General features: G+C 51.8%; 1 protein-coding gene across 3 annotated transcripts in view; it reads right to left on the minus strand.

Moving 5' to 3' along the window:
• The window catches only part of TBC1D2B (TBC1 domain family member 2B), an 85,572-nt gene that overhangs the window by 4,162 nt on the left and 68,454 nt on the right, over positions 1 to 12,956 (minus strand). For 2 of the 3 annotated variants that reach the window (XM_060096932.1, XM_060096934.1), the window contains exons 11-12: positions 5,187 to 5,372; positions 3,161 to 3,282 (exon numbers count right to left, since the gene is read on the minus strand). In XM_060096932.1, the coding sequence (XP_059952915.1) occupies positions 3,161 to 3,282; positions 5,187 to 5,372 (308 nt within the window). Of the gene's footprint in view, positions 1 to 1,757; positions 2,196 to 3,160; positions 3,283 to 5,186; positions 5,373 to 12,956 lie in introns of those variants that run through there. The other variant, XM_060096933.1, reaches the window with a different exon arrangement.

A 12,956-nucleotide genomic window follows, 5' to 3' on the forward strand; every position in this document is an offset into this window, starting at 1 on the left:
GCAAACCCAGGAGAGGCTGTGCTGAGACAACGGTGTCAGAGGACTTCCTCCCCGCCTGTCAGAAAACAAACCGTTCGCTCCTGCCGCTCCCCCATCACGTGTACGTGCCCTTAGCATCCCTCTCTCTTACATACATTTTCAAATTCTTTTTTTTTTTTTTTATTTGGCTGCACCGGGTCTTAGCTGTGGCATGCGGGATCTAGTTCCCTGACCGGGGATCGAACCTGGGCCCCCTGCACTGGGAACACGGAGTCTTAGCCACTGGACCACCAGGGAAGTCCCTCCCTCTTATATTTTTAAACACTCACACCTTAGACATGCTTCACTCCAAGCCAGAGGATGCTCCTGCAAGGAGGTAAAGGGTCAGAAAGGCTGGCTTTAAGAGCCGAGCTCCCCAGAGCATGTGTTCTAGAACTCATGAGCAGGAAAGGCCTGCTCAGTGTGGGTCTCTGTGAAACAAAATGCTGGCTGGGGACTGGGAACCAGGCCTGTAGGACCAGCCCCTTTTCTCCAACAGCTATTAGTCACAGGCTCCATACACCTGGAATCCAAGTGTCCAGGCCCTTCCTTGCTACAGAAAGCACTGAATTAGATTGATACTGTCCGCTGCCTCCGTCAGGCAGCCGCCATCAGCGCAGGTTGGGGCAGCACGGGGGACTGCACACCGCTCTCCCTCGGGCCTGGAAGGTGCTGTCAAGAGATGAGAAAGTGCCCTGTGTCAGCTACGTTCAGAAGACAACGCCTGGCGCGTGACAGGCCCCGGAAGGTCCTGATTCAGAGATGGGTCTAATCTTGTTGCACCGCACCCCTGACCACATCTCACTCAGTCACCTGCCTCCTCCTCACAGAACCAATCAGGGCGCTGCAGGTCGACGCTCCTTGGAACCGCTAGTCTGGGGAGCTTATTAAAATACTGGGGCCCCAGTCCAGGGGTGGGGCCAGGGCATCTGCAGTCCTAACAATACCCACAGGTGATCCCGCCGCACAGGGAACTCTGGGTCCAGTGGACACAGGCTTCCTGTGGCAAACTGACGGGAAACTGCACGAAAGCCACTCACCAGGTGGCGCTGCAGGAGTGCGCAGGACGGACCTTATCCCAGCTCTGCCTGCAACAGTAGAGGGACTACCGCCAGGCCCACCACCGCTTGCGTCTCTGCCACGCAGCAGCACTGACAACCCACACAAAACTGTCAGGGGCTGAGCAGGATGCCCTCCACACGCATCAGCTGTTGGAGTGAAGTTCACTGAACGCCACTCTTGTCATCTTGACCCGATGTGAGATGAACAAATGCTCTCAAGGTTCACTCCAGGACTCAGCATCAATCTTTCACAGGCAAACATTATTCTTGGATATCCTATTATTGTTGATATAGCAATAAGCCTGAAAACATCTTAAAAATCCACTTCCCAAGTAAAAGATCCTAACGATAGTGGTGACATCCAAGGAAGCCAGGTATGGCCTCAGCCAGCACCTTCTCCCAGCGTCCCTTGGCCTCACTCAAGAGAACCACAGGGGGATGGTCCTCCTTCCCCCCTCTCTGGCCCCACACACTCTCCTGCCACAAGACTCCTGCAGCACCGGAGCCCTCAGCCCCTCCTCCTGGCTGACCAGAGGCCTGGACGCTGCCCAACCGCCTCTCCCTACATCAGCCAAGGAGAGAAGCCTTCCCTCCCCGTCAGGTGAGCATCATGGGGGGGCAACTGGTGTTTGTCAAGTAGGTTGTCACCCATCAGTGGATCAAGGAATCAATTGAGTCATGACGAGCATCTTAAATATGCAATAAACAGTGTATTTAGAAAATATATCAGAGGGTACAGAACAGATCTTTGGCAAGCACTGGGAATATTTCAACAAATTCTTTTGTTTCAGTTATATACACTCCAGTAGGTGTGTCCTAGGTTGTGAGATAACATGTTCTTATTATGGGTGGCAGTCAACAGAGTGTGAAAAACATTAATAAGCTCCAAATGTTTCTCGGTGAAAGGACTCCTGTGGTTTTCAAAAGGCCACAAGTCTGCTGCAGGGATCCATTCCCGTGCAGTATGGGCAGCTCCCAGCACCTCGGCACAGCGAACGTTCGCGCCGCCTCAGTGGTTTGCAGGGACGTGCACCCTCACTTGCCCAATCAGCAGCAGGTCCACAGAAATCCCCTGGAGAACCCAGCCTTGGTCATCAGGGCCAGAGCAGCTGCCAACTGTAGTTCAGGGGACACATGGACAACGAGGGTGGCTCAGAACAGGCAAAAAGTGTGTGGCTGGGGAGCGAGGGGGTGAAGAGATTCCTGAACGCTCAGCTGCCCAGGCCAGAAAGCCAGGGGACTTCGAAGTTCAAATTCCTTCTCCACCCCCTTCAATCTGCCCCCTCTTTTCTATCTCTGGGGGCACCTCGCTGCAGGCTACCACCTCTCTCACCGGGACCCCCGGTCTCCTGCTGCCAGTCCTGCTCCAACCTGATGTGCCCTTTTGGTGTCTAACCCTGCAGGGACTTCCCAACACTCAGGATGAAGCACAGGGTCCTCGGCAGAGTCTACAAGGGCCTTAACAGCCCAGCTCTGCTCCCGCCCAGCCTAGATCCCTGCCATGCCAGCCCCACCCTGGCCGAGCCACTGCAGCAGTTCCCCCAAACACGCTGTGCGCCCACAGCCCTGCGAGCACACGGCTCCTGAGTCCCTCTGCCCGGGCTGCCCACTCCCCACCACCCCTGCCTGGCCCAGGTCACCCGGCCTTCCCCTGGCACTTGCCCCATCGCTGGGCTTCCTCCACCACAGCTCTTAGCAAACCATGCCGTAACACTTCCCCACAAGTTCTTCAAGGACAGGGCCTGTTCCTCATCTACCATCCTCAATGCCTGGCAGAGGGCTTGCGTGTGGTTGATACTCAGCAAGTGCTCACTAGACAAATAATGTGCTTTGGTTGCTGGGATTTATGTTTGTTGAATAAAGGATAAAAGCATCTTTCATCTTAGTTCCTCCCTAGTCTCTGGAGGCCGCTGGGTGTTCCCACTCCTTTCCCCCTTTTCCCTGGGAGGAAGCGCCCTCTCTCACCACTGCACACCTGGGAAGGCTCTGGGTTTGAGATGGCCGGGACAGTCTGTTCTCAAGGAAGCAGAGGTCAGGATCCCTGCCCGCCTGGACGTCTGGGGATTCCCCCAAGGACTCACCTAGCATCAAGGATAGTGCGAGTGAAGTAACGGAGATACTTGAATATGGACATTGAATCTTGCAATTTCAGGATCTCCTCTTCCTTGTATTTAAAAAGTGCCAGGGCAAAGCGGAAGATAACCTGTGGAAAGGACAGGGAAATCTATGAGTAAAGAAGCACCGTGGCTCCAGGCACTGGCTCCAGGGATGAAAGGCCTCCCTGGGCCCTGGGAGCAGCCTGCATGGCCTGCCCTGGGGCAGACACTTGATCTGAGGTGCAATTTCCACCAGTGCCTTTTTGGTTTTGGTTTTGGTTTTTTTTTTTTGCAGTATACGGGCCTCTCACTGTGTGGCCTCTCCAGTTGCGGAGCACAGGCTCCGGACGCGCAGGCTCAGTGGCCATGGCTCACGGACCCAGCCGCTCCGCGGCATGTGGGATCCTCCCGGACCGGGGCACAAACCGGTGTCCCCTGCATCGGCAGGCGGACTCCCAACCACTGCGCCACCAGGGAAGCCCCACCAGTGCCTTTCTTAATAGAAAAAAGTTTTCAACTCTTTGGTGGTCTTCAGCAACACTTCAGCCCAAACCAAAAATTTCCTTAAGGAGTAGAATCTTTGTGGAATCCTTCCACATTTAGCTCACATTTCTAGTCAATAAGCTATATAGAACTAGAAATAATTTTTAAATTAAATCAAAACCAGGGTCCTCTGATTCTGAAACTCTTAGAAAGCTCCACCTCCAGAGGCAGTTTTTATCTCACCTACTGAAACTAGGGTCTGAATTTCTGACTTCTGAATATGGTGAAAGAAAATAAATTTTTCTTTTTTTTTCTACTGATTTGTTTCTGGGTCACTGAGTTGAGGCCAGAGGGAATGGACTCCTGGTGGTCCTGCAAGTTCAAGCAGCTTTGGAACAAACTGCTTCGCCCACATGTAAGGGCACTGGCTGGCTTGCACCAACCTGAACTTTTTCTTATTTAGAAAACAATATTTACAGAGTTTAAATAGATTATTTTTCTCTTAACATCCCTACCTGTGGCCCAATAGGGAACACTGTTTAAGCCCTGGTTGAGAATTCTTTTCAATAATGACAGACTAGATTAAAAAGTTGATAATGTACTGTACTGGACAGAGTGTGGGGTAATATACACACTCAAACTTTGCCGGTGGGAGCAGAAATTGGTAAGGCCCTTCTGCAGGGCAATTTGGCATTCTCGATGAAAACTACAGGGTCCTTTGATTCTGGATTTACCCTGGACCTAGCACTTCCACTTCTAGGACTAAACCTATAGATGCACTTGCACCTATAGGAAGACAATTATAAGGAGTCATGGCAGCACAGTTTGAAGTGGCAAGAGACTGGAACAATGTAAGTGTCCATCATCAGGGGACTGTTTTGTAAATTTCTGGTTCATCTGTAGAAGGAGATACTATACAGAGTTTAAAAAAAAAAAAGAGCCAGATCTATATGCCCTGATATGAAACTATCACCAATAAATAATAAATTAAAAAAACATATTTTAGATATACATAAAATACCTTGAAAAAAAGACACAGTACATTGAGAAGAATGGCTAGGAGACTGGGGATCTCTTTTCTACTGCACGCCCTTAGTTATATGATTTGAGTTTATCATGTGTTATTCACAAACTGATTTTTTTAAAACATAAAACAGACTGGGTGGGAGGCTTGTGGGCGGTAGGGCTCTGAAGTTGGCCCCCTGAGTCCGCCCCTGGTCCTCTGTTTACTCTGGGCCTCTACCTCCTCATCCGTACAGTGGGGATAATACCGCCATCTGTTTGACAGACGTTGAGGCTCAGACTGCAAACCATCAAAGCCCCCATGCCTGGCACAGGGTTTGGCAGAGACTCAATGTTTCTGATAAATGAGCAAATGACTGCAGTTTCCTGTGACCCCAGACCAACCTCCAGCAGCACCTGGTGCTGGGATCACTCTGCCCCTCGGCACCCTTCATGCGTCCCAGCTAAGCCGGCCACTCTGCTGCCACTGCCACTGCCCATGGAGTCACGCAGCAAGCAGACCCACCTTTGGTCCCTCATAAAGGAAAGAGTCCCATATTTTAAAGAGGATGTCACTAACGACGCTATCCACAAACACCACCAGAAACCAGTTGAACGTGATGAGGGTGTAGTCGACTTTGTACTGTTCAAAGTGGGCATGCAGTCGAGGCAGCTTCTCACTCATGAGGTCTCTGAACACCCGCTGGTCCACCTGGAGAGGGAGCAAAGGGGAGAAGTGTATGGGGGCTGCCACTGTACTGAGCAGGCCATCCGGGGCCCCGGAGGGGCTGCAGGCCCATCACAACACGCAGCAGCGCAGCTGTTCCAAATGCGTGGCAGGCTCACCCCAGAGTGGACGGCTCTGCACCCACTCTGGGGTGAGCCCGAGAAGCAGCTGACCTTGCACACTGCAGGTGCTCACCAAGTGCCCCCTGACTGTCATCCTTTCCACAGGGTATGGGGGTGGGTTCTGTGGCCTGAAAGCCACTCCTGTACTCAAAATGCCCCATGAAAATGGGCTGCTGCAGAGCCGGTGGCGTAGTCAGTCTTGCTAATCCACGTGGAAATACAGAGGGTGCTGCTGCAAAGGGCCGCATACCCGAGTCCCGGGCCAAAGAGGAAGTGTGATATCACCACATCCATTCACCAAATATTTACTGGGCTGTGTGGGGCAGTGAGGTAGCAAGGACTCCAGAGTCAGCTGGACCTGAGTTTGGCTCTCAGCTCTACCACTTTCTAGCTGGGTGGCCTTGGGCAGATTATGTTCTAGACAGCTCTGTGCCTCATCTGGAAAACAGTTAATGATCTCTCTCTCCCAGGGCTATTGTGAAGATTACATGAGACTTAGGTAAACACATATCAAAATAGGTGGCTGTTACCCCTCCATGCTGTGTCAAGCAGGGGCCAGTGCTGGGCAGAGAGATGAATCAGGTTCAGCCCTGACCTCTAGGAGCTAAAAGACGAGGGGGGAAGCCAGATGTACGGACTGTTACGATAGCTGTGGCCACCAGGGCTTGGTAAAGATGCATTTACAGAGCATTACAGAGCCCCGGACGGGTCCCAGCCAAGCCTGGAGGAGAACAGCCCTGCGGTGGGAGCACAGGATTCTGGGCACAAGGGGTGAGAAGGACGCAGCTCAGCCCGGCAGAAGCACCAGGTCCCTGAGGGGCAGACCTCACCTACAGGCCAGGGGCTTTTCCAGACTTTGTCTGTGACCCACAAGAAAATATACATCAGCCATCACCTAGTCTGTGTGCACAGAAGAGAAACAAACTCACAAACAGTACTTAACCTCACAAAGTAGGACACACTTTGATGCCTCAGTTCTACTCTATTCAACTTAATTTGATGAAAAAAACAAAAAAAGCTAGTGCCAATACCGACTACTCATGTTTGAAAAATGCAGCAGGCAATGAAGGAGAAGCGTTAAGAGGCTTTAAGCAGGAGAGTGATATGGCTGGATTTGATCCATCTCTCCACCTGAAACAGGGGGCCAAGCTGAAGGGGAAGCAAGGCCCCACCACACCCGGGGCAGAGGTGATGAAAATCTGAACCAAGGAAAGGTGGTGGGAGGAGAGGGGCACCTGGATCAGAACTGTGTAGAGGTAAAATCTGTATGAACCTACAGACCCCTCTGCTGTCAGAGGTCAGGAAGAGGGGTGCTCAGAATACACAGGCTTCCCACAGGGGCATGGAGAGGGCAGAGTGTGGTCCCCTGAGGCCGGATCATAGGAATGAGGGCTGGGCTGGGGGAGACTGGGACATGCTGGTGCCCGAGGGGCATCTGCAGCAGGAGAACTGCAGCCCACCAGAGACCCGAGGCTGAGGCTCCAGGGCCTGGGTGGAGTGAGGTCACCTCAGGTGAGTGGTGGAACCATGAGAAAGAAAGAGACCAGCAGAGGAAAGCAATCCACAGATGCACAATGGGCCAAAGGCAGGCCGTCCAGGAACGAGAGCACAGTGAGGAAGAGCCAGCTGCACGGGAAGTGTATCACCTCATTAGCGTTCCCTGAATGGTGAGGGGAGTGTGAACCGGTACAACCATTTAGGAGAGCAATCCGGCAACACCCAGGAAACAGGAAGCCTCACCCTACAGCAAGTCTACTCCTAGGAATGGATCCCAGAAAAACCTGCCAAACTTTCACCTGCATATCAGTCAAGATAAGATAGAAGATGTGATAATTCTTGGGATTACTGGAATACTAAAATAACTAAAAACAATCTAGATAAATGTTAAAATGACATTTTAAAATGTCCTTTTTTTTAGGACAATCCAAAACTTTGAAAATCTCAATTGTTTATCCTTTTGGGAAGGTTTGCTTTTTTAAAAAAATATAGAAGCCATTATAGTCAAAAAAAATTTTTTTTAAAGAATGTTATATAGGTTCAAGTAGGTATCATTGGTTAAAATTTAAAATTTTAAAAGGCAAAGTAACTTAAAAAACTAAAAAACATTATTTTTTACAGAAATGATTCCAAAGCATTGTAAAGTCACCCTAGGGTGCACAGAGGATAAAATACAGGAATGATGGTTGGAAACATACATTTTTGTCCAGTTTGCTTTCTGACTGGAAAAGACAAAATTTTGAAGATCTAAATTTGCTGAAATGAATTATAATTAAGTTTTCTTAGAAGACTTAAAAAACAAAAGTATATAAGAAGTTATAGGACTTCCCTGGTGACGCAGTGATTAAGAATCCACCTGCTGATGCAGGGGACACGGCTTCGAGCCCTGGTCTGGGAAGATGCCACATGCCACGGAGCAACTAAGCCTGTGCGCCACAACTACTGAGCCTGCGCTCTAGAGCCCGTGCACCACAACTACTGAGCCCGCGCGCCTAGAGCCCGTGCTCTGCGACAAGAGAAGCCAACACAATGAGAAGCCCGTGCACCGCAACAAAGAGTAGCCCCCACTCGCCGAAACTAGAGAAAGCCCACGTGCAGCAACGAAGACCCAGTGCAGCCAAAAATAAATAAATAAATTTATTTTTTTTAAAGTTATAAAACCATCCCGTAGTGTGCAAAAAGTATCAGTCTCTCACCTTCTCACCCACATCCACTCCCCACCTCTGTAAAATTCTGACAGGTGGACCAACAACTGAAAGGCAAGTTGTAAAAGCATCCCAACGCGTGCATGTGCGGTAGCCACGATGACAGGCCACTCCTGGACGTCTTCTTCAGTCAGCTTCCCTGGAAGCCCAGCTCTTCCCACTGGGCAGGGTCAGCATCACCCACTGGTGATGGGCCTTCTTTTCTGCTGGTGCTATTCCATCCCTCAGCATTTAAACAACGACTACATATTTGCACACACTTCATGCTTGGCACTGGCCAGTGCTGGGGACAAGAGACAACAGGACAAGGTGCTACTTTTAAGGGGTTATAAACGGGCAAGGGACACAGACAGTTGACCATTGGACCAAAAGATGGCGATGTGATATACTCTGCCCAGAGGGACTGGGCTGAAAGTGCCTGAGAGGAAGGGACCAGTCAGCTGGCCTTGAAGTGGGAGAAGAACGAGGCATACACCTCTCCTCCCAGGTAGGTGGCAGTTGGTGTCTTGTTCTCGAGGCTGCCGGGTGCTTGGCAGACGGCTGGCGTGGGGCAGGCTGCCAGGGACACTTGCTCGGGCCTCTGTTCAGCCCCTCTCAGCTCAAGAGGACGTGGAATGACTGTATTCATCTCTGTGTCCTCAGCGCCCAGCGAGGTCCTGGTGCACAATGTGCACTGAACTGACGGAGAAGCTGCTGAGCATCTGGACTGCAGCGCAGCGTTAAGGGGCTCAGGCACTGGGCTCTGGCAGGAGGCAGCTGACAGCGATTTGCAAAGTACAGCGCTGGGGGCTGCCTGCACACACAAAGCCATCCGTATTTTAAGAGTGGCCTTATGCAATGTCCATCATAGGAGAATGGTTAAATACCTCAAGTCCATTCACCCAATGGAATATTACAGCCACCAAATATGATGGTTAAAAACTATATACTGTATGAGAAAATGCTCATGCTGTCATGTGAACCAGCCAAGATAATCAGTCTCTCAATTTGGATACCTAAATGTATTGGGAAAAAGTAAAAAGGAAATATATCAAAATGCTAACTGTGATTCTCAAGCTGGTAGGATAACAGGTGATTTTTCATTTTCTTAATATATATTTCTGTATTACCTAACTTCAGAGAGCATCTGTTACTTTTAAAGTCAGGGGGAGGGACTTCCCTGGTGGCACAGTGGTTAAGAATCCACCTGCCGGGCTTCCCTGGTGGCGCAGTGGTTGAGAGTCTGCCTGCCGATGCAGGGGACACGGGTTCATGCCCCGGTCCGGGAAGATCCCACATGCCGCGGAGCGGCTGGGCCCATGAGCCATGGCCGCTGAGCCTGCGCATCCGGAGCCTGTGCTCCACAACGGGAGAGGCCACAACAGTGAGAGGCCCACATAACGCAAAAAAAAAAAAAAAAGGAAGAATCCACCTGCCAACGCAGGGGACACGGGCTCGATCCCTGGTCCGGGAAGATCCCACATGCCACGGAGCAACTAAGCCTGTGCACCACAACTACTGAGCCTGCGCTCTAGAGCCCACAAGCCACAACTACTGAAGCCCACACTCCACAACTACTGAAGCCCGTGCACCTAGAGCCTGTGCTCCACAACAAGAGAAGCCACTGCAATGCGAAGCCCTCGCACCACAACCAAGAGCAGCCCCCGCTCGTCACAACTAGAGAAAGCCCACACACAGCAACGAAGACCCAATGCAACCAAAAAAATTTTTTTAAAACCCTTAAAGTCGGGGAAAATGTCTCTTTAGAGTTTACATTTATGTTGATGTGACAATGTGAGGCAAATTTTATCTTAAATTCACATACTTAAAATAGGTCTTCCCCTTCTGCCTGTAATAACACTATTAATAATAATTTTATTGAGTTTTTACAGTGTTCTAAGCATATTAAACTCTTTTAATGCATCATCTGAATTCAACCTCAGACACTCTATAAGAGAATATGACACTCATCTTACAGACAGGGAAACTGAGGCACAGAGATGTTAAGTGATGTGGCCAAGCTCCACAGCTCCAGGACAGGGCCTGTCTTCCAACCCGGCCATGTAACCCCAAGCCCAAGCACACTGAGCACACCAAGCACTGATGTGCTCAACCACACCCTCAGTGGAACTAAGAAAGATCAGTGCTTCATTTTTCTCATTCAGAAACACTGAGTCATCTGAAATTTTGAAGCTACTAGCTTCCAGGTGTCCATGAACACATAAAACTTTCTTTACTGGCCTCTTTATTTGCACCTGACTGTGCCAGCTGCCTCTTCCCACTGCTGTTCATTTCCTACTAGTTTACCCACTATTTTAACAAAAACGAATCTCTAGTTTAATTAGCAAAGGGAAGCAATCACAGGGAGACCAGACGGGCTTCTCCGGGATCAGGTGACATCCATGAAGCTGGGACAGGAACCCAAAGGAAAGCCCGCTCTGTAGGAAGGGCAAAGCTCACCCTCCTGCCGTCCTCCCACAGCACTCCAAGAGGCAGTGGCGGGGCAGGGGGAGAGCTTGGGCCCAGAGCCACAGATGTCTGAGGCCAAACCCCAGCTTGGGCTCTCTGTGGTGGCACCTCAGGCAAGATGCTTAGTGGATCTGATCCTCAGATTTCTCCCAAGTAAAATGGGGATAACCATACCTCCATACCTCACATGGCTTTGTGCAGCTGTGTGGCTGCTAGCAATGGGCTGGGGCTCCCTTTCCCTGGGCAAAGAGTTCACGTGAATTCAGACACTCACTTCTGGGTGCGAGAGACACTAAAATGAAAGACAGGGCTGCAGCCCTCAAGCTGGAAGACAAGCAAGCACGCAGGACGACCCAGGACAATAACCACTGCCACCGAGGCCTGGGCCAGAGCAGTGGGAACGGGAGCGGGCCCTGAAGTCAGCTTTGGGAAGGCGGGAAAGTATCACAGAGGAAGGGGCACATGAGCTCAGGCTGAGCAGCAGCTTTCTAGGGAGGTAAGCGGGGCAACGGGGTCTAGATAGTGGAACTGTGTACAAAAGTACACAGAGAATGGCGTACCACCAGAGGACAAGGGCTCCATCACAGGGCATGCTGCGTTCCCAGCAGCCCAGCAAGCAGGCAGGTCAGGGTGTGGAAGGAGGCTGGGCTCTGCCCGGAAGGGGGGTGCGGGGCAGGGGGTGGTGAGGACATGGCTGGATCTGTGAGTGAGGTGGATAGAAGGGCTGGGTGAGTGAAGGCAGGAAGAGAGGAGATGAGGCTACTGCAGTGATGCAGGACAGGGGATGGTGACCTAACAGTGAGAAGCAAATGAGAGAACCGATCTGAGAGCCACCAAGCAGGTGGCAGTGATCAGAAACAGCAACTCCAGGGACACAGAGAGAGAGGAAGGAGCGCTGCAGGCTGACTCGAGTTCCTGGCCTGGGGAACCAGCGGGTGAGGAGGCAGTATAGGTGGTAACAGAGGGCAGTAATGAGGATCCCTCCAGAGGCAGAAATGCAAATAGAAAGTAAAATCCAGGGCTCAACTAGGCAAACAGAAGCCACACTAAACATTTGTAACAGGGATTTACCCAGGGCAACGGTCACACTGGTGATGGAAAAGCTGAGAAACCAAACAGTTGATGGTGAGGCAGCCCAGAGGCCAGGGCAGGAAGCCACCCCCAGGCTGGAGCAGGGAGGTCCCCGCTGGCATGAAGAACCCGCCAGAGAGGAGCTGGCACCACGGAGGAGGCAGTCACTGGCAGAGGCAGTACCCAGGACGGAGAGGGAGAAAACTGCCTTCAGCTGCCGCGCCCTCCTCCGCTGGCCGACACAGGAGCTGGGAGACAGCCTGCGGGCCAGCTGTCAGGCCGGGAGTAGGGCAGTGAGGGCGAGGAGTGGCTGCGGGCAGGCAGGCCGAGCACCAGCACAAGCCTGGAGAAGAGGATGCAACGAGCACAGACACGGGCGCAGCTGCGGTCAAGAGAAAAAAAGGCTCTTGGGCAGGACTGGACCAAATGTCAGACACAGGAGGAGGGTTGCCAATGGGGAAGCAGGGAAAGGCCATTACAGAAGCCAGTGACGGCAGCACCCCCAGCCCAGCATAGGGAAGAGATGCCCTGGGCTGCAACGGCCAAGGGTCTGGTATAGAGTCGGGACTGTCCCAAGTGCAGACAGAACCCCTGGACTCTCCCAGCCCACATCATCCTACCCGCCCCCTGGCTTCAGACTCCAGGCGTGGTGGGCATGAACTGTGCTGGTTAGATCTCCTGCTGTGGGCGGTACTGACCAGTACCCCAGCAGTGCCCCTCTGGATCCATCACCACATTTGTTTACAGAAGCCATGTCGCCCCCGCTGCTTCCAGCCAGTGAGTGAGCAGGGAGAGCACTATTGCAGCCCGTTCCCACCGAGATGTGTGCACCTTTAACAGGTGACGTTGGCTTGAGGATGCCACACAGGCCTGGCCAAAACTTTCTCAGAACTTCACAATAGGCTGGGATCTTTCCCACCTACCCAAACCTCCTTCCTTCCCCTGGTCTGGGGGTTCACCGGGCCTTCCCCAGTCCCTCCCCTAGATCCTTCATAGGTCTTTTTCCTCAGAATCTCTGGCACATCTGCTTCTGCCTTGGTCTCTGCCTCTTGGAGAACCCAAGCTAACACGCCAAGCTCCCCAGGCACCCCTGGATTGTGGCTTAGCTGGCCAGGCAGGCCAAGCCCAGGGTAGACAGTGCTAAGCAGTGACCACAGAGCGGGTCTGCAGGCCTGGTCTGTTTCTCTCTGGATGTAGCAATCACCCTGCTGGCTTCCAGGGCACTA

This window comes from Mesoplodon densirostris, chromosome 4 (genome assembly GCF_025265405.1).
Source record: "Mesoplodon densirostris isolate mMesDen1 chromosome 4, mMesDen1 primary haplotype, whole genome shotgun sequence".
In the NCBI taxonomy this organism is placed as follows: domain Eukaryota; kingdom Metazoa; phylum Chordata; class Mammalia; order Artiodactyla; family Ziphiidae; genus Mesoplodon; species Mesoplodon densirostris.